General features: G+C 33.6%; 1 protein-coding gene across 1 annotated transcript; it reads left to right on the top strand.

Annotated features, from left to right (window-relative positions):
- Nucleotides 1–880: 880 nt before the first annotated feature.
- LOC123531298 (ADP-ribosylation factor-like protein 5B) lies at nucleotides 881–25,304 on the top strand. Its single transcript, XM_045312124.2, has 6 exons — nucleotides 881–1,103; nucleotides 7,490–7,550; nucleotides 8,028–8,175; nucleotides 18,889–18,972; nucleotides 21,381–21,532; nucleotides 23,181–25,304. The coding sequence occupies exons 1-6, from the start codon at nucleotides 1,058–1,060 to the stop codon at nucleotides 23,227–23,229; spliced, it is 540 nt and encodes a 179-aa protein (XP_045168059.2). The 5' UTR covers nucleotides 881–1,057; the 3' UTR covers nucleotides 23,230–25,304.
- Nucleotides 25,305–25,310: the final 6 nt, after the last annotated feature.

Below are 25,310 nucleotides of genomic sequence, written 5' to 3'. Positions count from 1 at the left end.
AAGACATCTGGTCAAATGTCAAGGTCGCAGCATACATGATTACAAACACACTTGCCTCCGACAGAACATCCTGTAGGGTACGTGTGTTTTACAAACAGCTCTTGAGTCACAGATTGGTACTAGGTTGATGTTAGAATATTTCTGGCAGAATATTTCTGGCAGAAACTTCATATTGATCCTTTTTCTTTTTTGGGTCACAGATTGGTACAAGGTTGGTGTTGGAATATTTCTGGCAGAAACTTCATATTGATCCTTTTTCTTTTTTGGGTCACAGATTGGTACAAGGTTGGTGTTAGAATATTTCTTGCAGAAACTTCATATTGATCCTTTTTCTTTTTGGGTCACAGATTGGTACAAGGTTGATGTTAGAATATTTCTGGCAGAAACTTCATATTGATCCTTTTTCTTTTTTGGGTCACAGATTGGTACCAGGTTGATGTTAGAATATTTCTGGCAGAAACTTCATATTGATCCTTTTTCTTTTTTGGGTCACAGATTGGTGCAGGGTTGATGTTAGAATATTTCTGGTAGAAACTTCATATTGATCCTTTTTTAAACATATATTCAATAACAACAACATACATTGACATTTGAATACGAGGCAATATATGAACACATGTGAGCAGTACCATCTTGGTTTTTCTTAGGTATCAATTTCCAATTTGCATTGTCTAATACTTTTAAGCTTTAAACCTGATTTGGAATAAATATCAATCATATCTTGTCCTGTCTCTAATTTATGACCGGTTGTTGATCCTTTTTCATATTCTTTATTTTTCTGACACGTTAGCTTCATGTGTTTCGCACGTGTAAAATACGGTACAGTATACGGTCTGAACGAATTTTATTATCGTCAAAAGATTTCGCGCAAGCGCAGAATTCTGTTAGATAATACTTCCGGTGTATCGTGTCAACAACATTTTACCGAAAAATTTGGAATTCCTTGCTTAGTCATTAAATAGTCACTCCGAAATGGGAAAAATTAGTGTCGGTTAATATTTAAGTGTTATTTGAATTGATTTTTGGCTGTATAATTGTGTTTACTTTAAGATAAAAAATGGGTCTTTTGTTTACAAGACTTTGGAATTTGTTCACAAATGAAGGTAGGAAAATCGTACTGTCAGTTTACAAACAAAGTAAAATTTTGGTGTGTTTTACTGTCAGTATGAAATATTATTATTTATTTATTTATTCATATAAAAAAATTTGTTTGACTTACTGTTCTGGATATTTGCTTACAGGTTTAAACTGATGGTCAAAGTTTATAATGAACCCGCACCGTATCATGTATAATTGGCAGTGGTTAGAGGTGCGGTAGCTGGATCTCTAGACCTAGGCCTTACGCATTTGGCTTATCGTGATGACTTATTTTATGATAAGATATTTTATAGTTGTCATTTCTCTAAGCCTTTCCTGTATCTGCATTTTACTGTTAGGAAAACGAAGACTTTAAAAAAAAACCCAAATAGTCATAATATTCTGGTCAGACTTACTTGCTTTAAGAAATTAAACATAAATATTCATGTAAAAACTTCATATGGGTTGAATTTAATCCATAACTTTAAATAAGAGACTTAAATCTTCGAAAATATGATGTGACAGGTGTGATGAGATATCTACCCTGACACTGGTTTCAATAACAGCAGACTGCCGATATGACACTAAATTACAGAAATAAAATACAAAATATACATTCATAAAATGTCAGCAGGCAAGTTTATGCTTTAATGTCAACATAAATTCATTATCAGAGGTGTAATTATTACAAATTTATACTTTGTACATGTACCAGAAAACGTTCCCAATGGATTTCATTGGGGATTTCCTAATAGAAATATGCAGAATAAGTTTGGACGTGACGGAGACAGCGACAGTCAAAAGTTATCACACTGTCCTGAAACGTCCTATTATTTGGACTACTCTAGGCCTAGAGTCTTGAATATGGATCTCTAGACGAAATGTATAGGGCTGTCTAGAGGTCCCGGTAATATGAATACTGGAAATTTATTATGGTATGTTGAGAGATGACTTTTATCTTCCAAAAACAGAAGTAGTCAAAATAATTTGATGGCCAGAATATTATTTTGGTCCTTCGAAGTTGCCCGTCACAAATATAAAACAGTCTGAGTCAGATTGTTTCATATTTGTGCAAGCAACTTCAGATTGTTTTATATTTGTGGCAGGCAACTTCGAAGGACCAAAATAATGGAGGATAAATCACAGTACAACGTCATGTAAAGTTATTGGTTTTATTGGTTTTGCATATTGCCGTGTAGACACGGCAAACTTGAATTGAGTTCAGTACATATATATATTTAAATGATGAATCGCCAAAAAATTCGTAATTTTCGAAATTATTTGATAATTTTTACATAATGTCAATGAGGAATTGAATCCCCTTTTGAAAAATTTGATACATGTAAGTTTTATTTGAATTGATCTCATATTCACAACAAAATCAGCATTTAAACCCAAATAGGCAGCGATGACAATTTTATCGGAAATTTCCTTTTCAAGTGTTTGACGCGAATGGAGATATTGCCCATAAGAAAAATTACTTCATATTTTTTAGGATCGCATCAAATAAGTTGGACTAAAACAGATGATTTTTCATGGTTTTAAATATATTGTGAGTGACGGGAAATGGAAGTAATTAAAGTACTTTTTATTCAGAGAAAAACATAATAGCAAATTTGATAAACTATTATTACTAATTAGCAATCAGTGCGTACTAATGAAAGCTTTTCTCAAATTTGTGTTTTTCTCGGAATTGAAGGATTTAAAAAATAAACTTACATTTTTCTTTATTATTTTACACGTAGATTGACTCACAAATTGCTTATAAAATTATATGTGTAAATTGTAATACGTCTCCAACAGGAGTGAGAGCTATTTACAAAACAAAAACTGTTAACAAGAAACTATAAATAACAGCCACTTTATGACAACAAATCATAGCTTTTTCCTAGTACATATTATTACAAGTGTATTGTTTACTGGACCTAAAGACTCCAGGTGACCAGTGCCCTGACCTCAGGAGTCAGATAGCTACCACTAGACCACTGGTCTCTAGAGAACATTAGTTACACATTGACTTTTAAATTCCACAACTACATTTGTTTGATTAGAAAGAAATGACTGTCATAGAATATGCTTTTAAAGTTACAAAAGAGTCTAATTAAATTCAGAGCAGGGATGTCAAGCTAATGTTCTGTACTAGTGATCATAAAAAAATCTAAACAATAACCAGAAATACTCCAGGACATTCCTGATTTTTTAGCTCAACTATTCGAAGAATAGTCTAGCTATACTACTCACCCGGGCGTCGGCGTCACACCTTGGTTAAGTTTTTGCATGCAAGTACATACAGCTATCATTTAAAGGCATATAGCTTTGAAACTTATTTATTCTTTTTCCAGGTCAATTACCAACCCCACTGGGTCAAGTTCCATAACTCTAACATGTATTTTGAGCAAATTATGCCCCCTTTTGGACTTAGAAAATTCTGGTTAAAGTTTTACATGCAAGTTACTATCTCCAAAACTAATGCAGATATTGAATTGAAACTTCACATGTGTCTTCGGGGTTATAAAACTAGTTGATAGCACCAAGTCCCATAACTCTGACCTTCATTTTGGCCAAATTATGCCCCCTTTTGGACTTAGAAAATTCTGGTTAAAGTTTTACATGCAAGTTACTATCTCCAAAACTAATGCAGATATGGAATTGAAACTTAACATGTTTCTTCGGGGTTATAAAACTAGTTGATAGCATCAAGTCCCATAACTCTGATATGCATTTTGGTCAAATTATGTCCCGTTTCGGAACTTAAAACTCTTTTGATATTTAACATTTTGGGTAACAATTTCCTGCTTCTGTGACAATATTTCGAATAGTCGAGCTTGGCTGTCTTACGGACAGCTCTTGTTTACTCTGTTCCACTGGGACGAATATCGGCCCCATTCCCTATGCCAATAATTAGGCATCATTTTTCCCATTTTGAAGCAAAAATTTCCAATCCAAAGAAAAAATTTCGCAATTGATTACTCAAAGAAAACTCTTGCATAGTAAGTTTTGTTTGCTAAAGAAATCACATTTATAAATTGTTGGTAAATTACTACAGTATACTCAGGTATTCCAAACCAGTTCTCATAAAAATTAAGTACCTTTTTCTAAATTTTGACAATTTAGTGAATTTACCAATGTTTACCACATAAAAAATTCTCAATTTCAGTGAGCAGGTTCCCTTTTCCCCAAAATAGAAAAGGCCCTGTAAGGCTTTTGAATAGTTGAACCCTGCTGTATTCCGACAGCTCTTGTTATCTTTCTAATTAGATTCTAACACATTGTCTTGGATTGTTACGCATATGAACTTATATGCTGCATTAGGAGACATACATCCTTAAGACTGACTTACACTTCACAAATTGATGATTTATCTGTTAATGTGATCTGAAAGTAGAAGTGTACTAATCAGGTCATGTCAGCTTGTGAATCAGTCCTCAATAGTGGCACTGTGCTTTCAGATTAACATTTCTTTCAGCTTTTCTCTCTTTCTTCTTAGCTGCATAATTATGGTTTGTACCGAAATAAGATGCTATTAAAAATATTCTGTCCTGAAATGCCTTGTGCTTTGCCTTAAAATATTACAGAACAGTTAGTGTTGAATCTTACCATAACACATTGGATTCTGGAAACAAATTCTAATTATATAGACTGTTTTCTGTGAATATCCACCTAAAGTTTTGTGTAATTAGTCTATCAGTACATGCTGTAGTAAATTGTTTGCAAATCAGTAATAGTTTCTGTATAATGTACTTTATGTCTTAAAGGACAGTTTTATATTGAGAAGAGAATGTTAAGTGATTATGTGCTGACATTGCACTTAAGTATGTTGTCATTTTATCCCCCTAAGGGTTGCATTGACAGTAATACACACCTGTCATGTCTTATCACTAACGAGTATGTAATTGGGTGCATGCCTGCACTGATTTTATTTAACTTTGTAGTACAGTTATGATGTAATTAATGTGTGGTTTATAGGTGTAACTGTCTGTTTATATAATTATTTTGTAATAGACATAAAAAGGGTGCTACATGCCGGAAGTTAAAGAAAGCTGTGTACAGATTATTGAGATATAGTTGAAATCCAAAGATCTAAATTGGGAAAAAAACACAGAAATGATTGAACTATTATAGTCATTGTCAATATTATGTTTTTCACATTAAAAAAGCTCCTTGAGTATGTTTAGATATTTTGCATTCACTGTCTAAAAGTTTTTTCATGTATTTTTTTGTTGTCTTTTTTTTTTCGAATAAATTCTCTCATTTTCGCATAATATTTTTTCTGTAAAGTACATATATACTAGGTTAGGATGTGTTTTTACCCTGTGTTAAACAGTTTAAAGTACATGTATTTAAATTTCTTTGTTCGGTAAAGGTTCGTCAGCGAACAAAGACCCTTTTTGAGAATGAATTTTAAATAACTGCACTAGAGCAATGAACTTTAATCTAATGGAATGTTTCAACAGCCAGTGGGTGAGTGAAACCTCAGTACTTCCTGAACACGTAGTACAGTGTTTTTTTGGTCTTTCTTGTGGTTTTCCAGGTGTATAAATTTAGTGTTACATAATCATAGAAGTCGAGCAAACATAAATGAGGATGACATTGTCTAGTGTTTGTATTCTATATCAAGGTCATGCTATATTAGGTATTTACTGTCATGTGCGGTTTAGCCTTTCAGCTTGGATGATCATATCGTATGATAAATCTGTCGACCATCTTGATAACAATAAACAAACCTATCATTTCTACCTCTGTGTTTCCCTCACAAAGGATTGCTGCATATGTACATAAATAAAAGGTTACTTCGACCATTTTCGTTTCTGAAGTAAATAATTATTGTATTTTCGTTACCCATCTTAACCAATACATTTTAAATGTCAGTCCATTAATATTTAATTTAATACTTTATAATTTTTCTGATAGCTTTCAATGCTAAGGGCAATGACTCGCTAATACATTCTGAGGGAGGATAGTGCAAGATTCATGTACATAAGATGTTCAAATTCCAGAAGCTTTCCTGGTTGTTAGGCATGCCAAGTCTAAAGGTCATACACATGAATCTTAATCTTATCCCAATGTTGGTAGTTTTTAGTTGGAGGATCTGGGGCTGGAACTCAGGATCTCTGGTTTCATACTCAGATAGTGTTACCACTAGACCATTGTGTATGCTCTAACAAAAGCGATAATTATGGAGTATTGACATTTATACTAATTAATAAGCGCTTGTTCTTGGTTTCTCTGTAATATTACCCATAAATATGGAATTACAGAGATCAGTTATCAAAAGGACTCTAAACCGAAGAAAATTCTGTCATTGTTAACAAACTTTGGTGCTTATTATGTCTGTCTTTCAGAGTTTGATTATTTTTGTAGCTGTGACATTTCACCACAGTAAGACATAGCCTGAATTATCACCTTGATATTTCTCATTCCAAAGACAAGAAATTGGTCAATAATTTCTCACTTTAGTTTAATAGAAAATACTAAGCAGCACGAAACATTTTAGCGAGATGTTTCCAAATATTACCATAATGTCATCTTGGTGACAAAAGTTCAAGTGCTGAGTTTATTGCCCTGGCTCAGCTGTTTCTTGCAGTAATGGTATTACATTTATTAGCCGGTGATTGATTTTTCTGTAAAATATGTATTTCTCTGCACTAAGTGCAGCATGTTATTTAAATGTCTGCTTTTATGATGATTAAATTTCAGAATTCTTGCAAAGACAATTATTGTTAAACTCTGGTACAATGATTCAATGAATTACATTGTCATCCATATTCAATCAGAATTACCAGAGAACTTAAATCAGAGACTACTAGCTACATAAAAATTAAGGGTTGGCCTAGACTGGCATCAGTCGTTAGAGTCATTAAATGTAAAGCACTTGGCCATAAAATCAATCCTCTTTGATAGCACTTTCTAAAAAAAATTACAATATTTCTAAAGTGTTGAGATGAGCCTAGAGAGAAAATGTTTTTCTTGGAAAATATTAGTGTCAGTATGAAGAAAGAATAAACTTTATTACAGATAACTTGATCTCAACAGACTTTGTAAGTCTAGGGTTGGCTCAGCAGGGCAAGTATTCCAAGTAGTATATAATACAGTAGACTAGCTCCTAGACTATGATATATCTTTCTTACATTTTTATGAATCAATGTACTGAACTGAGCCAGTCTATATCCTATGTCCAATATCATGATTTTAACACCATTCCTCTAAGACAATCTCTAGAATAGACTGGCTTTATCTCTATGAAATGGAATAAGACAAAAAAGGAAAACTGTAGAAATATCTTTATTATCGGTCCAGTGGCTTGTCTACGTATACAACTGCTAGTGTAGAGGTCACAAGTTTGATCTGTAGGGAAGACAACTTGACAAAATTAAGCACATTTAAACTTGATGACTTTTTTGTATATTTTCAGAACATAAAGTGATCATTGTTGGACTAGATAATGCAGGAAAAACTACAATATTATACCAGTTGTAAGTTTGTGTTTTCCTACTTACGTTACAGAATATATGTATATAAATTATGTGCCAAGTTTGAAACAGATCTGTTTGCATAAAAATAACTTTAGAAGTAAACTCAGATCTCCTTAAGACTGACTGTGATGAAATTCACTGTACCCCCTTTTTTTTTGGCATGGTAGGGTACATACCCTACACCCCAATATTTCCAAAGTAATTAGAATCACTGGAAAGCAAAATTTAACTGAAAATTGAGTAAAATAAAGTTCTGGCTGTACTTTCTGTATGCTGTATCTTGTTTGGTTCAGATATTATGTAAGCTGCATACTACATCTAATGAAGAATTTTTATGTTTTCTATGGAGACGAGAAATGGTTCACATTGGCATGAAATTCAGAAAAAATTGGTGACAACTAGCTATAAACGTATTTGAAATGTCATTGAAAATGGTGCTAAATGAGTCTCCAATGTCTTGTTGACTTTGCATTGCAGTTTAATGAATGAAGTTGTGCATACGTCACCTACTATAGGCAGTAATGTAGAAGAAGTTGTGTGGAAAAATATACACTTTTTGATGTGGGATATTGGAGGTCAGGAGTCGCTACGTTCTGCGTGGAACACGTACTACACAAATGCCCAGGTAAGCTGATAAATACTGGTTCCCATCAACAAACACACCCTAGGTAAGCTGGTAAAGACTGATTCCCCATCAACAAACACTTACCAAAGTATAAAGCTGATGGAGATTGGTTCCATCAGTGAACACTGTCTAGGTACTTAAGCCAGTCATCAGCACAGGCACCAGTATCGGACCTGGGACAAAAATATGTTTCTTTTCATCCTAAATGAGTTAAAAATGAAAAATATGTAGTGAAATATGAGCCCCCTTCAAAATATACATATGTCTACTGAAGGCCAGAATCTCGAGAATCGAGCCTGCGAGCAATGGGTTCACTTCCCGGGCCGTTGTGAAATAAATTCTCTAGACAATTAAACAAACTACCTATCAATATTTCACGTGTACATTTAGCTACAAAATGAGACCGACCCCAAGTCTCTAGCCGTTCCCGTTCATGAAATATCTATCAGAAAACGAGTGCCTATCTGTTGAAAGTTCCAGGTAGATAGAAATGTGGCACAACGGAGCGGTACGAAATCACGGACTAAAAGATGTTTGTCAGCCTAGCAAGGGTCAAATTTATTTGACATTAATAAAAAGTATTACTAAATATGCAAATTATGGCCACTCACCACCGTCAGTATCATCTGCTACACGCGATATTTACTTTTTTATTTTTCCGACGGTCTTTCAATTGTATTATCCGCCATTGAAACCGATACGATAATATCAGAGTAATTTTGTGCGAAACGATGCGGTTCTGTCGGAGGTGTGTCGCTATTGGCCAATCAGAAATTGCGTTTAAAAATACCTTACGAATTCTGTTCAATGGCGTAGCATTCAATTGAAAGACCGTGGAAAAATTTGAAACGCCAATATCGCGTGTTTGAGATGCTACTGACGATTGTGAGTGGCCCTAGTTTATGTATTTATTTATACTATTTAGTATTTTTTATTGAATTTGACCCTTGCTTGGCTGACAAACATATTTTAGTCCGTGATTTCGTACCGTTTCGTGGTGCTGTTACGCGCATATAGCCAATCTGCGCATTTGGTAAATAGCGCAGCGCAAATAACCAATTTGTTATCTGCGCAACGATTTGTAAATCGGGCAACCTTATATATTTCTTATATGCGCAGGGTAACTGAGTCTGCGCTTTTAACATATGGATGATATCTCCCGATACAATTGAATATCATTAGAGGGTTAGACTTGTAGGCCTACATAAAACTGTTTTAATTTTAAAACTGACGGTGATCAGGCACGCGGAAAGGTGTGAATTGACTGGGCTTAATTTGTAAAGAACATTTTTTTTAAAGTAAATGAGCGTATTTATGCGGTAATTTCAATGAGATGCTCACGTCCCTGGTAGTTTATGGACTAAACATTTCTGTTGACGACGGTATTAAGAGTCATTTGTCATAGGTGTTAAAAAACTTTAAAATGATACAAAATATCCAAAGAATATTTAATAACACAAGTTTTTTTTTAGTTTTTTTTATTATTATTTTTTTAACTTTTAAACGCCGTAGCCTGTGCGGGATGTCGATCCAGCGCTAATGTCAAATCCTGAAATGACACCGATATTTCACATATATTGATCATTTCTTACAGATCGTATTGATATTTTTTAATGTTTTGTAGCACAAAAGAGTCATTTTCGCCAGAACGTGAACGAATTTTTGTTGCTGCGCAAGATGTGTCCTGTGCTAATAGAAAATCTGGAAATTACTCTGATAATATGAATAACTGCCATAAACCATGCTAACTTTTACATTGTTTAACAATTACAGACTGATATTGCAAATCTTGGTTTTAAAAATGTGTCATAAATTTATTTCAACATCAGTAAATTCATGGGAGTCGGTCACCAGGTTTCAATATCTGCAGTATGATACAATATGTAATAAAACTCAAACATGCGTGAAGGTGTGATTTCCTTCGGATAGCCACATCGTCCTCTCTATTCTTTTTATAACTAAAGTATTTTTACTTCATTCGATCACACGCAGTCATTTTATACCGGATATAGAACATAAAGGAGACTTACATAAAAGACTGAATTGCCACACACTTACCACAATTCACCATATCGCTTTTTTTCATCATATTAAAAAAGCGCAATTCCTTTTTTACCAACGTGAGCATATCTCTTGATATGGCCAAGATTAAAAATAAAACAAAAATAAGCAGAATTAAAAGACGATTCTTACAGATCTTTTATACTTATATCATTTTTTAATGTTTTATAGTGAGACAGATAGAATAACTAATAAGTTTCGTCAAAATGTGAACGAAATTTTACATTTTGTAGATGCGCAAGATGTGTGTCCTGCGTTAATAGAACTCTGAAAATTACTCCAATAACTTGAATATCTTTTATAAACCATTTTAACTTTTACTTCGTTTTTCGATTACAGTCTAAAAATGTAGCTTTTGAAAATCTGAATATAATGTTTCATCCGTAGCCTGTGCGGGATGTTGTTCCAGCGCTAATAGTATATTCTGAACTGACGCCGATATTTCAAACATATTTCAATTCTAAAAGATACTATTTATGTAACTTCATAAAAAATGTTTTCGGAGTAGAAAAAAAATAGAAAGAAGCGTGATTTCCGTCATAACGAGAACGAAATATTACATTTGTTATCTGCGCAAGATGTGTTTGCCCTGCGCTAATAAAAAATCTGGAAATAATCCTGATAACTTGGATATCTTTCATCAACCATGCTAACTTTATCATTGTTTTGTGATTACAGGCTGTAATTGTAGCTTTTGCCAAATGAATATTTTGTTACATCTGTATCTTGCGCGGGATGTCGGCCCTGCGCTAATAAAAAATCTGGAAATGATCCTGATTACTTGAATATCTTGCAGAAACCATGCTAAATTTAACTTTGTTTTATGGTTACAGACTAAAGTTGTACCTTTTGCAAAGACAAATGTAATTTTAATTCTGTAACCCGCGCGGGATGTCAGTTCTGCGCTAATAGCAAATCCTGAATTTAAATATATTTAATTTATAAAACATATAATTTATGTACCTTTTAAAAATGTAGTAGAAATAGATAGAAACAAGAGTGGTTTCCGTCGTTTCTGTGCAAGACGTATGTCCTGCGCTAATAGAAAGTTTTAACATTACTCCGATAATTTCATACGCTATGTCAACTTTAATTTTGTTATTACAATTACAGACTAAAATTGTAGCTAGAATATAAAGTTACTTCTACATAATTCGCGGGATGACGGTCCTGCACTAATCGCAATTCCTGAAATGTCAATAATATACCAAATATATGTCATTTCTTACAATTCTAATTGAAATTATTTTTTTTCATGCTTTTATAATGCAAAATAAATAGAATAACGAGTAAATTCCATCAAAACTTGCACCAAAGTTTACATTTTGTAGCTGCGCAAAATGTGTGTCCTGCTCTAATAAAAAATCTGAAAATTACTCTGTGTACTAGAATATCTTTCATAAACCATGTAAATTTTATCATTGTTTTACGGGCTGAAAGTCCAGCTTTTGCCAAAATGAATATCTTGTTATCTCTGTAATCGGCGCGGGATATCTGTCCTGCGCTAATAGCAAATCCTGTAATGATGCCGAAACTTCAAATATATAACTCTCACGATAGAATGACGTCACGTTAACGTGCGTTGACGTCAAAGATTTTGTTGCGACAAAGAAAAAGCGCTTGTATATTTATCTACTGTTTTAGATTAAGGGCATACTGGTATTGGAATCGAAATAATTTATAGCAAAACCATGTTTTATCACTCTTTATACACTCGGGCGTTCATACGTCGTACAAAAAAAATCACTCGGGATGCGCCTTTATGATATTATTACGCCCGACGTATAACCGCCCGTCGTGCATAAACATACATAGACATACATCTGCGCAGATAACAAATGTAAAATTTCGTTCTCGTTATGACAGAAATCACTCTTTTTCTATTCATTTTTACAGTATTCATTTGAAAGTTTCATAAATAGTGTGTTTTATGAATGAAATATATTTGAAATACAGTGTAATTTCAAACTTTGCTATTAGCGCAGGACCGACCTCCCACGCAAGTTACAGGTGTAACATTATATATCCATTTAGATTTGTAAAAAAAAACTACAGTTTTAGTCTGAAATCGTTAATCAAAGTAAAAGTTAATATGATTTATAAAAGATATTCAAGTTATCAGAGTAATTTCCAGATTTATTATTAGCGCAGACACACATCTTGCGCAGATAAAAAATGTAGCCTAATATTTCGTTCTCGTTATGACAGAAATCACTCTTTTTCTATTCATTTTTTACATTATTTATTTGAAAGTTACATAAATAGTATGTTTTATGAATGAAATATATTTGAAATACAGCGTAATTTCAAACTTTGTTATTAGCGCAGGACCGACCTCCCACGCAAGTTACAGGTGTAACATTATAGATCCATTTAGATTTGTAAAAAAAACTATAGTTTTAGTCTGTAATCGTAAATCTAAGTAAAAGTTAATATGATTTATAAAAGGTATTCAAGTTATCAGAGTAATTTCCAGTTTTATTATTAGCGCAGACACACATCTTGCGCAGATAACAAATGTAATATTTCGTTCTCGTTATGACAGAAATCACTCTTTTTCTATTCATTTTTTACAGTATTCATTTGAAAGTTAAATAAATAGTATGTTTTATGAATGAAATATATTTGAAATACAGTGTAATTTCAAACTTTGCTATTAGCGCAGGACCGACCTCCCACGCAAGTTACAGCTGTAACATTATAGATCCATTTAGATTTGTAAAAAAAACTATAGTTTTAGTCTGTAATCATAAATCAAAGTAAAAGTTAATATGATTTATAAAATTTCCAGATTTATTATTAGCGCTGACACACATCTTGCGCAGATAAAAAAATGTAATATTTCGTTCTCGTTATGACAGAAATCACTCTTTTTCTATTCTTTTTTTACATTATTTATTTGAAAGTTACATAAATAGTATGTTTTATGAATGAAATATATTTGAAATACAGTGTAATTTCAAACTTTGCTATTAGCGCAGGACCGACCTCCCACGCAAGTTACAGGTGTAACATTATATATCTATTTAGATTTGTAAAAAAACTGTAGTTTTAGTCTGTAATCGTAAATCTAAGTAAAAGTTAATATGATTTATAAAAGATATTCAAGTAATCAGAGTAATTTCCAGATTTATTATTAGCGCAGACACACATCTTACGCAGATAACAAATGTAATATTTCGTTCTCGTTATGACAGAAATCACTCTTTTTCTAATCATTTTTTTACAGTATTCATTTGAAAGTTACATAAATAGTATGTTTTATGAATGAAATATATTTGAAATACAGTGTAATTTCAAACTTTGCTATTAGCGCAGGACCGACCTCCCACGCAAGTTACAGGTGTAACATTATATATCTATATAGATTTGTAAAAAAAAACTGTAGTTTTAGTCTGTAATCGTAAATCTAAGTAAAAGTTAATATGATTTATAAAAGATATTCAAGTTATCAGAGTAATTTCCAGATTTTCATTTAGCGCAGGGCACCGAACACATCTCTTGTGCAGCTACAAAATATAAAATTTCGTTTACGTTTTGATGAAAATTAGTTCTACTCTTTATTCAATCGATTTTGTACTATAAAATAATAATAATAATATAGATAAGATCTGTAAGAATTTTCTTTTAAGTCTGTGACTTTTTTATTTCATCTTTTATCTTAGACATGTTGAGAGATATGCTCCCGTTGGTAAAAAGAATATTATTGTGAAATTTCAAGATATTTCAATATAATAAAAACAATATTTTGCTAAGTGTGTGCTCGGGTAAAGTAGAAAATTATAAAAATAGCCTAAAACATACCAGAGGACGACCTGTGCAAGCTGGAGGAAATCACACCTTCACGCATGTTTGGGTTTTATTGCATCTTGTATAAGATCGGAGGTATTGAAACCTGGTGACTGACTGCCGTGAATTTACTGAGGTAGAAACAAATTTATGACACATAATTTAAGTACCAAGATATTCAGCATTGACATCTATATTTATTAATAAATTGACCAACTGCATGATTTATCAAACACGAAATGCAAATTTCTGATATATAAAGTTACATTTGTTATTTGCGCTGCGCATTTTGTAAATCGCGCAGGTTAAATTTATCCTGCGCAACGATTGGTAAATCGTTGCGCATATAACCAACGTACAAATATTTGTTATATGCGCTGCGCGTTTGGTAAATAGCGCAGATTGGTTATTTGCGCTCAACAGTGCCACATTTCTGTCTACCTGGAACTTTCAGCAGAAAGGCACTCGTTTTCTGATAGATATTTCATGAATGGGTAGGGCTACAGACTTGGGGTCGGTCTCATTTTGTAGCTAAATGTACACGTGAAATGGTGATAGGTAGTTTGTTTAATTGTCTAGGGAATTTATTTCACAACGGCCCGGGAAGTGAACCCATTGCTCGCAGGCTCGATTCTCGAGATTCTGGCCTTCAGTAGACATATGTATATTTTGAAGGGGGCTCATATTTCACTACATATTTTTCATTTTTAACTCATTTAGGATGAAAACAAACATATTTTTGTCCCAGGTCCGATACTGGTGCCTGTGGTCATCAGGGGTCACACTGGGAATTTTTTTCTCTGAGCCACTGCTTTTTCCGAAGATAAAATTATGAGGCCAACAACGGCGAAGCGCATAGCATTGACGTTCTTGTAGGACTACATTATATGTACCAAAGTATTCATACTACTTAAGAAATTAATGTTTTTATAACATATTTCTTAGTAACCCTTTAAAAAGCTATTTAGAAAATCAATTTGTGTTAATTTCTAAAATTATCATTTTTATAAACATCTGCCATTTAATAAAAAAATTCTGAAAATCACATTTAAAATAAAGATGTCAAAAAAGAAAAAAAAATGTTTAAAAAAAACAGTGTTTTATTTTGCACATTGCCTATAAGTGGGTGGGGTTCGATGCCTTATCATGTTTTATTCTTGAAAAATACTTCAAAATAAGAGGTCCTTTTGCAACAGCTGTCATATTTTTCTTAAAGGTAGACTTTTTATTGGCTTTTTATTAAGACTGCACTAAAAAATCTCGTCAGAAATGACAGAAATATCCGAAAATCACGGTTGCGAAAACGGGTGACAATTTCGGAAAACGTAAGTTGGAATTAAATATTTGATAAAATACCTATGTTTTATTGCTTTTCTATCATCATAGCTATTCAATACTTACAATTTCTGCTTGTCTAAAGCATTTTAATTTGTTTTTGCCCAAACTAACCCTCGGCAATCATACAAAATTTGTCTAACGGCCGACTGCTCATAAAATCGTATAAAGTGCACAAAATGATTATTATAATTATCCAGTTTGTTATTCAATAATCTAATTAACGCCAATTAACTGCCTGATTAAATAAAATAATTGCAAATTGGCTCCCTCCCTTTCAATAACGGATGTTGTGTCTACACAGATTATCGATTTTTCACACCTTTTGGTTCGTAAAACTGGCAATATGCAGACAGATATAGCTTTGGGCCATTTTCGCCAATTAGAAAATTTCGGAGCCACATTTAATTTTTTGTCGCAAATGGCTCAAATGGCGATCGACAGCGTGACCCCTGCAGTCATGGCAAAATCCCGTCTAGGTCTGACGTGGTTGCAGTCGGGGCGTCTGACCATATGTCAGATACGGTCAGGTCAGTTTTAACTACTGCCAAAGTGTTTTTACAAGGCAGTTTTCTTTTGCATCTGTTCATTTTTCATTACTTCCGGTCAGACGAGTTTCCATTTGGTCCGATGGGTTATCCTGGGTTGTCTGACAAGTCTTGAAACTATTTTGCCATGACTGTAAGCTAATAAAGACTGGTTCCTGTCAATGAACACTGTGCAGGTAAGCTTATGTAGACTGGTTTCCCATCAACAAACACTTCCCATATAAGCTGATAAAGACTGGTTCCCATCAAAGAAAACTGAGCAGGTAAGCTGATGTACGCTGGTGCCCTGTCTACAAACACTGCCAAGATAAGATGATGTAGACTGGTTCCCCATCAACATACAAGACCATCTTAACACAAGGTATGTCAATAGCTTTGTTGCAAGAGACTGACTCAAGAGCACTTCAAATAAGCTTCAAGATATCATCAGAATCAAGCTTAAATAAATTAGTATAAACTAAATGCTTATTATGAATGTCAATAGTTTTGTAAGTTTCATTCAAACCAGAGAACTACTGACTTGAGTCCAAACACTGTTTGTTCGTCAGTAGATGTTTTTATTGCTTGTTTGTAGTTTTCATGAAATCTGTTTACCGTTTAGACTAGTGCAGTGTCAGTTTTGTTGTTGCACACTTATACAACACATGAGTCAGCCTCTCCACTTCATTTTTGAAGTACAAATATCAAAGTTCCTTATTACTTGAATATATTAACATTTAAGCTGTACTTAATCAAGAGAGAGAAAGTCGTACACAGTTTTCCCCCTTCCTGCAGGCATGATGTATCTGTTGTTTATGGGACAGTTATGAAGCAAACACTGCATTTGTTTTTGTCTTCATTAACCTTTACACTGCTAAATTTCTAAAATGGACTGGTCTATAATTCAATTTTGGCAGTACCGCTTATTGTTCAAAGGGGAGTTCATTGAAAATTCACTATCAGAATAGCGAACAGTGCAGACCATGATCAGACTGCACATATTGGATTATGCTATGTTAGTTACTGCTACTTGAGATGCCATTTCAAAGAATTACATTTCAACAATTGTACATGTAAGATATGATACAACAAAGTGCAGTTCTGTATCCATAGCAATATATGTGTCATAGTCTTGGGCAGATTTGTTATAGTTGGTAGCTACTTTATTGTTCATTAGAGTATTATGGAGCTGAAAAAAGAACAACATGTAGTTCCAAGTTTGAAGTACTTTTTTCTTCAAATCATTTGCCCATTGCCGATGTGGGTTCGAGCCTCACTCGGGGCGTTAAATTCTTCATGTGAGGAAGACATCCAGCTGGCTTACAGAAGGTTGGTGGTTCTACCCAGGTGCCTGCTCATGATGAAATAATGCACGGAGGTGCAACTGGGGTCTTCCTCCACCATCAAAGCTGGAAAGTCATCATATGACCTATGAATGTGTCGGTGCGACGTTAAACGAAACAAAAACAACAAAATTTCATTGAGCACAACATTTCATGGTTCTGGTCAAAACAGTGATTTATTGGGTAAATGAATTTGTGGAATTCAACTTTGGAACATAACATGATATCGGCTTAAATTTCATGGATTTACTCAACCATAAAAATTAAAATCCATGAAAATTAGTAGCCGAATGAATATTAATGATTTCACACTATATTAAAACCCTGAGAGCTAATGTTAATCTTAAGTATATTATTTTGTTATGTCTGATGACATAAGACATACATGACATTGTAGTCAAAAGAAACTACAAACGTTTGTAACATTGAAGTTCAGTCGTTGTCCAGATTTCTTAAAATTTTCTTTTCATGAATCATTGTAAAACATATTTACTTCGGATATTACAGATTGTAAATCAATATTTACTGAATGTCTTTGAATGGATGTATAGTACAAGTACCCATATAAGAATGAAATTACCCCTCGTTTACAGTACGTACATACAATTACAAACTGCACATATTGTTTACTTACGGGGCGAAAATTACAAAGTACATATTAGATTTGATTGGGATAATTGCAGTATAAAAAGAAATATTTTTTTGCATTGGAGATATTTTTGCTTGACCCCCTTAAACTGTCTGTTCAGCATGCACTCACTGTATATTCATCTTTTAGTCTGTTGTATTTCCTTGAAACCAGTCTCTTGTATTAGTCTCCTTTGTTATAAATAAAAATGGTTTCTTTCATTGTGTAGCAGGTAGTGCCGAGTGTGTGAATAAACTTCTGTCAAACACTTGAATCTGGAGCATTGTGCAAGCTTCCCTCATACTTTAGCATGCCAGGTGTAAAGCACCCATACATGGAACTCTGTTCCCTGTGTTAATAATATAATCTTAGTTGAAAGCAATATCGGGTTGATGTCAAGACCTCTTATTTCATTAGACGTCAATTCATAATTTAACATGTCGAAAACATAGCGGAATGATACTAATTTCACATGGGTAATGATTACATCTTACTTGGACTTTATCATAGACTCCCTGTGTAAAATCTTAAACTTTAATCTAAAGTCATAGTATTAAATCCATATAATTTCAATGAAACTTTGAAGTTTTGTTGTTTGTATAGTAGCATCGTCTGGAGCATGCGCAGTCGAAAAACTAATTTGATTATTGAAATAGTCTGACATTTATTTCTAAAGTCACTATAGGTTCATTGTAAAAATACTTTGTTTTACCCATGTGGAAACTGGCAGGTATTTGAAAATACAGCTCTCTGATTGGTCAGTTAGAACTCCTGGTGTCATGATTAAGTTATAAATTACTGCACACAAAAATACATACTATATATCATATGTTAATTGATACAGTGAATATGCTGATTAGTTATATAGTTGTCTGTGCTATTTAATTACCATTTATCAGGGTAGAGAGATTGTTGTTTCATGATATAATGGATACACACAATGACACAGTCAAATATACATTAACTGGTACAGTATTAATGATGTGTAAATTATCAGTGCATTGAGAGATAATTATGTTGTTTATTTCAGTATATAATACTGGTGGTGGACAGCACAGATAGAGAGAGATTATCAATTACCAAAGAAGAACTGTACAAAATGATGGCAAATGAGGTGTGTATAGGCTTAAAGTCTTAGAGAAGTTTGTTAAGGATTATGGTAATGTCAGTGAACTCCAAATGGTGATTTATGGAAATTTCACGGTCCAGCTCATGAGTGTATTTAAAATAGAGCACATAGTATGGATAGTTAAATCAGTCAATCTGCAAGTATAATCCAACCTGCTCTAATGACCACCTGTATTTAGTGACTACCTATTGAATGCGACCGGATTTGAGGCTGCCAAACACATTTCCCTATAGCATAAAATCACTTAATTAAGCAACCACCTGTCTAACGCGACCAGCGACCTCCGTATTTGCATTCACAGGTCATCCTTTAGTGACCTTAATGTGAGATCAGCTGTTAATATTGTCACTTTGAGCCAGTTTGAACAAATTGTACGGGCTGCTGCCGCACGAATAACTATGAAGGGATTACACAGTCACTGGTAAATAAAGCTGAAAATATATACTTTGTTTTTTACACTTTCATTACTGGAGCATTTCAACATACAATGTTGTAAATAACGAAGTATGTTTGTGCAACAGAAAAGCATCGCACCTGGATTAGGAGACCACCTGTATTAAGAGACCACATTTGGTTTGGCCCATGAATAGTCTCTTAATACAGGTTATACTGTAATATTGTTAGGTCCTTACATTCGCTTCTCACATATTGCAGAGGCATTTTGTGTTACAGTAGCTGATAGAAGACTATTGTCACATTGTGGTCACCAGGGATACATTGCATGAGAAAAATAGGAAAATTAATTACTGCATCAACAGTTAAACACCTGCGCCATTCAATTATAGCCTGTTATTATTGGGTGTAAATGTCATCATAAAATATAGTAATTATACAATACTGCAGTTTATATTAACACCAGTTTTATAGATATTAAGTGTGAAAGTATTCCATGACACTAGGATTTGTTATGAATATAAGTTAGTGTACAAGGACTAGTAACTCTTGGCTGACAAAATGGTGTCAGATTAGTCTGGGTAATCATTGGCCATAAATTACTTTAATGCAAGATGTGTATTTACCATAAACATAGAGGCAATTACTTTGCCAACATGGACAAATATCATCACCTCTTAATTAGCTGTTTATAAAGGGGGAGCAGAATTACAAAGTCATAACTTCTCCAAACTTAAGGTAGTGCGTCCATGATGGAGTCAGCAATTTCCATGTGTTTACGTGATCTTGTTTAGCAATTTGGCAACTTTGCATTCTTCAGACATGAAGTAGCTATGGGTGCTCATAACTGCACGTTAAAATTGGAAAATTCCGAAATCGCATGCTTGGAATATATTAATCTTGGCTGTAGTGACTGTTTAGGCAACCGAGGCACTTGCCTTGGTCAGCTTTTCTGTCGCATTTGCCTCGGTCAATTTTCTTGCTATTGGTGTAGTTCACCTAAATGAATGCATCTGGTATTCAAATTAACCCTTACCATGCTAACTTTCTATAGTGAACTTGTCTGTCTTTCAGTTTGGACAGTACTGTTAACTGTTAAAAGGGGTGTTACCAAAAAGACACTGACAGACTGGTGAACAGTGCAGGTCATGATCAGACTGCATGGATGTGCAGGCTGATTATGATCTGCACTGGTGGCAAAGGTGGAATCAGTCGAGACCAGCATGATAAGGGTTAATCTAAAAACCACAAACAATGCCCTTTCTCATTTGCCTCATTCAATTTTAGCCTCTCATTGTGGACCTGTATATTGTCATTATAGGTCTACTACTTTAAAGTGGCATTATGCGCATCTTACTGCACATAGTGTGTTTTGGTGTATTATTTATAAAACATTGTTTTCGGTTGCTGTGCATTTAAATGTGTTAAATTAACGATAATGCTGCATAAGTATTTGAAGTTGATGCTTTAGAAGTAAAGAAATTGGACTAATAAAATAATAGTTCTTTTCTTCAATTTTCTAGGCAGTAATCTCCCTTATCTGTAGGTAGAGATTTCTGAAGTTGAAGGGAAGTAACTTCTGCATGCAGTTTGACTTTTCTTAAAATGACTGCCCCAGTCAAAATAAGAAAAGTCATATTTGGAAAGTTATTATTTCGTACAGGAAGTATTTGGTATACTGGGTTAAAAGCTATAATTTCCTCCACCCTTTATACACACACATCTATTTCAGCTGGATTTTTACCTAAAAATGCGCATAATTCCACTTTAAGCCGAAATTTCAAGGTTTGGAAAGCAGAAACCAGTCACTCTGGATTCTGCAGTCACTCTGGATTCTGCAAATGTTAGAATTTTATGCGAAAAACTTCTGTTATCCCTACATCAGAAATAAATGTATATCGGGAGGCAAGTCACTTAAAAGTATTGGTCAGGTTTTAGCCAATGCTTGTTGCATTATATTGAATCTCACTTAATTTGCTGTTTTAATGTGTTTATTTCAGGATTTGAAGAAATCAGCTGTGTTAATATTTGCAAACAAACAGGATATCAAAGGTTCAATGTCGGCAGCTGAGATTTCACAGCATTTAAATTTGACAACAATCAAAGATCACCCCTGGCATATACAGGCATGCTGTGCACTAACAGGAGAAGGGTATGCTGTCTTTTTATTTTCATCAAGTTGCAGATTTGATATTTTTCATATTGGTTTTGTTGTACGGTTATATTGGTAGGCACAGATATCAATTTTAAAACATTCATGATTGATATCCAGCTGTGTTTTTCAATATCACATGCTTTGAGGCACAAATTCATAGAAAAGTGAATGTGATCAGGATGTAGAGAGGTACACATTACCCAGTGTACACCAGGCCTGGCCTTTTAAATTGGAAAATTCATAAGCGATTAGAATGCTTATGTTGGGAAAAGATGTTTTTAACATAGAAAGAAACTTCGGTGGTTTCCTAATCCTAAATGAGCTCATTACTTCCTTATTTGTGAAATATGATTTGTGTACTGGGTGGGGAACCCTTTTCCGGACATGACCAGTTTCCGGACACATGTAATATCCGCTTTATTTCTTTGTTATTCATGTAATTGTCTTATCTAGATCATTAAGATGTTTGTTCTTCATGTTTACAACAAACCACTATTTTATTAGGCTGTATAATGTTTGGGTTTTTGATGATAACTCACCTGCGTTTACAAAACAACTTTCTGTCTTAACGGGGCATGAAGATAGCATTGCGCATGCGCAGTAGTTCACACATGCCGAGGTATCAAGTGGGGACGAAATAATCAAACTACATAATAATTGTTTGCTGATAACATGTTCTACTTTTAATTTTACCCTAAAGGTTACGTAAGATGCAGGGCTGTCGATTTTTGCACTAATTTTATTCTATATCTATTGGAAGTATCGAGAATTCGTATAAGACGAAATTCGAGTTTTTATAGTCAACCTCGGTTTGCTTTCGTAGCTGCTATTGAACGTCGGGTTATGTTTCATGTGCAATTTTGAAGAGATGAATGATAAAGAAATGTGTAGAAATAGTTAAATTACTTATTTTGATATCAAATTAAAAACAAAACACTGTCAAAATATTTGTCCGGATACTGGTTTACCTGACGGGAAAAATAACTTATTTTAGGGACCCTATTTGAGGCCCCATGGAACCCATATTTTATGTCACAACGCGATGCTAATTACAACATCGGATGTGGAAGGAGCTGAAGTTTGTGCAGTGTGGGCGTCATTTATGTCAAATTTGTTTTTAGGGAATAATGGAGCCAAAATATGAAAATGTGTCCGGAAAATGGTTCCCAACCAGTATATTTAAAGAATTTTTTTTTTTTGTTTACCTTTGTGGAAGTTCTTCTGCCACAATTACGAAAAATGGCCTTTTTTCAACCAGGAAGTGGCTGAATATTGACCTCTGTTTTGTAAGGATGAAAAGCCCTGTACATACATTCATCATCGTTTGAAATGATAGGGTACAGCATGAATTGCTATTTATGAGGTTTATTCTTAAATTACATGATTCAGCATAAGGTTGGCTGTAGTACTGGTCAGAATTTCAGAAAGCAGAACTTTGTCTTGCATGTTTGACATACTAATTTCTAAGTCATTGTAAAATGATTAAGTTAAAATGTAAATATCATTGGAAGATTTTATATACTTGTCAGTTTTAACTGCCTGACGTTTTGCGTTTCAAAGCCTTAAAAATCAGTATTAAGCAGGAAGAAGAGTAGAATGTTAACTCTGTATTAATGAATATAATTCTATTATAATTCTATTTCAGATTGTATCAGGGACTAGAATGGATTACAAATAACTTAAAGAAACGATGACCTGTAGTATAGATGTTTAGTTAGGAATTGTTCATGTATTATATCAAAACTTGCCAGTAAAGGAGGATGTTATTATTGTCCTGGTTCATATGGAAGATCTCAAACAGGAAGAGGAACTTATTCTCCTTCAAAATAGGAGAGTATTTCAGGAAACAGGAAGTTGTTGCCAGTTTTGAAAAACTTGTTCTCTCTGAGTGTATAGAAAAACTATATATGGAAGGGAATGTTTGAAGGATTTTCCTGTCGTTTTATACTCCTAGAGGGGTGAAAAATCAAAGTGAGTCTATAACTGCCATAACATGAAGCAGAAATGTGTCAAAAAATTGTACAGTCAATAATTGCACTGTCAAACACATTATTAGGGTATGCCACCGGTTTTTCACAAATAAGAACATTTATCATTACCTGAAAATTCACATGCTGTGTGATGTATAGTCTGTTTCCCCTTATGTGATTTTCATTCTGGTCTCCATCGAGCAGTGTGATGTATAGTTCGTTTCACATAATGTGATTTTCATTCTGGTCAGCATTGAGCAGTTTGTTATATAGTCGGATTCACCATAAATGATTTTCATTCTGGTCTCTATTGAGCAGTGTGATTTATAGTCTGTTTCACATAATGTGACTTTCATTCTGGTCTCTATTGAGCAGTGTGATTTATAGTCTGTTTCACATAATGTGATTTTCATACTGGTCACCAGTTGAAACGAACCATGACTTCATATCATTCTGGGATGAAATCAGGAATTTATGTTTGAAGATGAGAGAAAGGGTGTAGAAATGAACACGTTAAAAAGAACGTGGTATGATATGGTGTAGGCAAGTAATCATATTTTGTGTCACGTGATGTCATTAAAATAATTCGTACAAAACTGAGAATGTTCTCCACATTATAAACATTTCCACTGGTGTATGAGAATATAACAGCTTTTTATCAGCCGACGACAAACTGATTTTAACTCTAGGTACATACCAGGGCAGGCCAAGTGGCTATTGTTGTTTTTGTGCCAACACTTTTTTTTAAAACTAAGAAATTGTTTGATTTGGTCATTTGCTTATATGCTGATCATTATAGCTTGAGAGAACAAATACCTAGATATACAGGGTTGTATCATTGCAATGTATTAACAGAGTTTTATTTGTTAACTAGGTTTTATTTAATCACAAAAAGAGGGAATGAAAAGCCAAAATGTGTTGTAGTGAAATATTTAGCTTGACTTTATATTCATACAGTGCTATTCTGGTCTTTTAGTTGTGTAGTTTTATCGTTAACAACTTCGCTTCAAGTGCTGAGGTGTTCTCTCAAATTCATGTGCTTATTCACATAATTATACAAAAATTTACAGAGTAAATTATACTGATTTTGTGAGTGGATTGTACAAAAGTTAAGAAAATTAATTATACAAAAGTTTAGAAAATTTATTATACAAAAATTAAGAGTAAATGAGACAAAAGTCTGGAGAGTAAATTTTAAGTTCAGATTTTGCCAGAAGTCTGTTCCTAAAATTGTTAAAATACATGTAAAAAGCAGCTGTAAAATATTGTACAGTTTATACTCGTTAACTTTCATTAATTGACTGTCTGTATGCTTTTCTGTAAGGTGTATTCAACATGTGTACATTTTTCATGCCCATTTTTAAAATGTTTTAAATGCATAAAATTTCCTCATGGTACATGTAGATAAAGTAATTTATTGTCTGTGAATTTGAATGTTTTTTCCCCCTAAAATTGTACAAATTATTTAATTTTCAAGACTCCGATATTGAGTTGACAGTGAAAATACTGTGAGATCATTGATATTTGTGGTGGACTGAATTATTTTGTGGATTCCGTGGTTGTGTTTATCCACAAAATTGAATGCCACTGAACAAACAAAATTTTCATTTATTTTATTGTCAGAGTTGAAATCTTAGAATACATATTACCAAAAAATAGTGTGTTTTTTATTGTCAAAACCTCAAAATTCCATGCACATGAAATTTAATATGACCAAAAACTTTTTAAGTTAAGAGTCATTTATTTCCTGCTACAATTTTTGTTGGGAAATTTTAAGATATTACAAAGGAAGTGTAAATTTAGAT

The sequence above is a fragment of the Mercenaria mercenaria genome, chromosome 11 (assembly GCF_021730395.1).
Source record: "Mercenaria mercenaria strain notata chromosome 11, MADL_Memer_1, whole genome shotgun sequence".
NCBI classification, from domain to species: domain Eukaryota; kingdom Metazoa; phylum Mollusca; class Bivalvia; order Venerida; family Veneridae; genus Mercenaria; species Mercenaria mercenaria.
This window is presented reverse-complemented; position numbering and strand designations above follow the sequence as displayed.